Source organism: Corvus brachyrhynchos, unplaced genomic scaffold, assembly GCF_000691975.1.
Source record: "Corvus brachyrhynchos isolate BGI_N302 unplaced genomic scaffold, ASM69197v1 scaffold781, whole genome shotgun sequence".
Taxonomy (NCBI): domain Eukaryota; kingdom Metazoa; phylum Chordata; class Aves; order Passeriformes; family Corvidae; genus Corvus; species Corvus brachyrhynchos.
The window spans coordinates 24,753-28,020 of record NW_008235988.1 but is presented as its reverse complement, the minus strand read 5'-3'; the positions used below and the strand labels follow the sequence as shown (position 1 = coordinate 28,020).

At 49.1% G+C, this 3,268-nt stretch overlaps 1 protein-coding gene across 1 annotated transcript in view; it reads left to right on the top strand.

Moving 5' to 3' along the window:
• LOC103613937 (transitional endoplasmic reticulum ATPase) overlaps positions 1-978 on the top strand; it is a gene marked incomplete at its 5' end in the record, with an annotated part of 34,834 nt that extends 33,856 nt beyond the window's left edge. The window contains one exon of the mRNA XM_008631803.2: positions 542-978. Within this exon, the coding sequence (XP_008630025.1) occupies positions 542-647 (106 nt within the window). The remainder of the gene's footprint in view (positions 1-541) is intronic.
• Between the last annotated feature and the right edge of the window lie 2,290 nt (positions 979-3,268).

Below are 3,268 nucleotides of genomic sequence, written 5' to 3'. Positions count from 1 at the left end.
CCTCGAGTGTCTCCACGCCTCACCCCCACAAAGCCACTGGTGTTGGTGCTGCTGCCTCAGGTCCCTGTTCTGATGGATGGGGGAGAAAAAAACTGACTTCTGAGCACCGAAGAATGGTGGCCCAACCCCAACTGGCAAAATTCACTCTGAAACAGTTTTTGATTGCGAAATGGAGCTTCTCATGTTGCTACTGTTGCCAGTAGAGGCAAGAGAGAGCTCTGCCTTTCATGCCTTGACCTTAAAAAGCCCAGGCATCCCTCAGCCCCACAGTTCCATTTCTGGCTGCAGGGTTTTAAAGAGACAGTAACAATCTTTGGACACAGATAGATATAGAATACAATAATATTTTGGGTTACCCAGGACAAGTGACAGCCAGTAGCCGTATAAGCCTTTTGCATGATCTGCTGTAAGGTTTCAACCCATTCCTCCTGCCCGTCCTACTTGTCACTGGGGTTTGGTGCGGAGGGAGGGGATGGTGCTGAGCTGCAAGGAGGCTTTTGAACAACATCTCTTCTCTCCTGTCCTGCGCTGCTGCATGCAGGTTCCCGTCAGGCAACCAGGGCGGTGCCGGTCCGAGCCAAGGCACAGGAGGTGGCAGCGGGGGCAATGTGTACAGCGAAGACAATGATGATGATCTCTACGGTTAATTCTCAGCTTAGTGGACCAGCTCCACATCAGGCCACATTGTACAGCAAAAAAATCCAATGTTCAGTGGACTCTTAGCTTTTTCATTCTTCAGTCAGAACAGTGTAGCTGCACACCAGACTTTGTACAGGGAATATTTTCTGCAAACACAAATCCAGAGTGGTGTTCAGTTGGGAGGCAAACAGTGAATTAACAAGGAGGGGAACTGACTTAATTTCTGAGAAATTTCTGTTCTAGTTTATGTGGCAGAATCAGCAGCTTTAGTAAAGAATACAATGCTAGCCTGTATAAAAAAAATCCCACAAAAATGATAAAAAATAATAAAAATCCCACAACACTCCTTTGTGTGTGACTGGTGCACTGTAGTTTGTGCTGTCCCTGTAAACTCCATGTCTCACATGCTATCTGAGCACTCCTCAATCTGGTGGAGCCCATCTGTATGCATGCTTCCCTGGTGTGTTCGAGGTTGCCCTTCATTGTTATGTCTCTTAGCACAAGTTAACAGAAGAAATTGGTTTGGCAGTCTGTCTCTCCCCTGCTTCAATTTGGTAGGAAGCACCAACTAAGATAGCCTGATAGCAGGTATCTCTTGCTTCTCTGATGCTGGCCCTGAGCTGTCGGGTCTCCTGCTGCTTTGGCTCCTCTGCAGCAAAGGATTTCTGTAATCCTGGCTCTATCTGCCCTGCCTGAAGGTAGGTACAAGGGGGCTCTTGGGCTGTCTCTGAAGTTTGTGGTGCAGCATGATCCCACTATTAGGAAAGGGGATGCTGCAACACTGTTAATCAGGCTCGGTGGAGAGATTTTCCCCCTTCCCCTGCAATATTTCATACATACCTTTGGGGTTCTAATGACAGGCATGGCTCTCTGCTGCCAGCCTGCTCCTTGTTTTGCCTCATACTCTGTAGTTGGGTTCTGATCATAGTTCTTATCCTTCCTTTCTGGTTGCAGGTTGCTGCCTTGCTCCTTGGTTTATTTTCCCTTCTCTGAACTGTACTGCTGTACTTCAGTGTTTTATATGAGAGAAGCCCTGGGTCTGGTCTCATCATGCACACAGGAGCAGTGTGGCATGCTGGATATGACCCAGCTGTGAACTGAAGGGGAGAGCCTGTTCGAGACAATGGCCATAAGATGCACAGAGTGGTCATATGCTATTGACTTGGAGAGGGTGCAGGAACTGAGGATTTCTGCAAAGTTTAAATGTTAAGAAGGGTGCCCCAGGCTTTTGGGGCTGAGCCACACTGAAGAGGGCAACCTCCCCTGTGGCAGGAGTTATGTGGGGCCTGAGCAATGTGAGTTTCAGCCCCAAAGCTTGGCAGACCTAGAAGGACTTCATCAACCTGGCTAGATTTAAGGGGAGAGGGGAGACATGCAAGAGTCTTGTCTCAAAATGGTAGAAGGATGTGACTATCCATGAGAGGGGGACTAGTGCATAGCAATGGGGAAAAAGACCGCCTGCTGTGGTAGAATGTGTAAGCCCCTGGGAAGTGGGGGTAACCCCTTCTCAGGTCCTCTGTCCTGCTTAAGAGCTATCTGCCCACCAACACCATTCTTGCCCTGTCCTTATACCACCTCTGTTCTGCCTTGCAGAGAAAATGCTGGCCATCGTCTATGGCAGCAGGGTTAAGGATGGCCTGTCCCTCTCAGGCTGGCAGTTCCCTTTCTGGGGATAACTAGCTGTCTCGGTTTGAAAGACAGGTGTCTGCCAAGGAAGGCAGGAGTCTCCCTTGAAATGAAAAAAAAATTGCAACCCCCTTCCCTCCTAATTTTTATAATTTTGAAATTAAGGGGGCTTTCAGGCAAAGATATGAGGAATAGGAATAACAGTTCTTTACTATTATATATATGTGTGTGTGTATAACAAGGCAAACAAACAACAATATCTATGGCAGTAATAGCAAACAGAACCACAAACTCAGTGCCAGCCTTCTCAGCTGTCAAACCCCTGGGCAGCCGATCCCGGTGTCCAGCCGGACCCTCGGGAACAGCAGGCTGGAACAGCAGGCTGGAACGGCAGGGACAAGCACAAATCCCGGGTGGCAGACGCGATGTATCCAAACTGCAGAGCAGCGGTGGAAAACCCCCCGGAGGTCTGGGCGGGCAGGTGGAGCAGGGCCACAGAGTAGTGAAGGCTCGGAGCAACAGCGGGGGCAGGGCTGCTGCAGCCCAGCTCCCAGCGGGGCAGGGAGGGCAGGCTTGGGAACCCCGGGGTTTCTCTGGTAGAAGGAAGGCAGCCAAAAAAGCAGAAGCCTGCCATGCTGACGAATTCCTTCCAGCCTCTCTCTCCGTCCAAACACTGGGAACTCACAGCCCAGAAGCCCTGGTGAAAGAGAGTAGCCAGATGGACCCCCCTCTCCCGGTGACCAGGTCTTTTGTTTTTCTTAAGCACCCAGTAATTTGTCCCCATGGAAACATGTATGGGGAAAATTCTTTACAAGAAAAAGAAAACAGAAGGAGAACTCCTCAAACCCCAACCTTATCCACCCTGAATTTTTCCCATACTGACATGTTACATGAAACTTAACCCTTTTAACCATATACATACATGCATCACCCGAATTATATACATATATACATGCTGATACTGATACAAGTACAGAGCCATGGGTAGTTCACCCTAAAACAA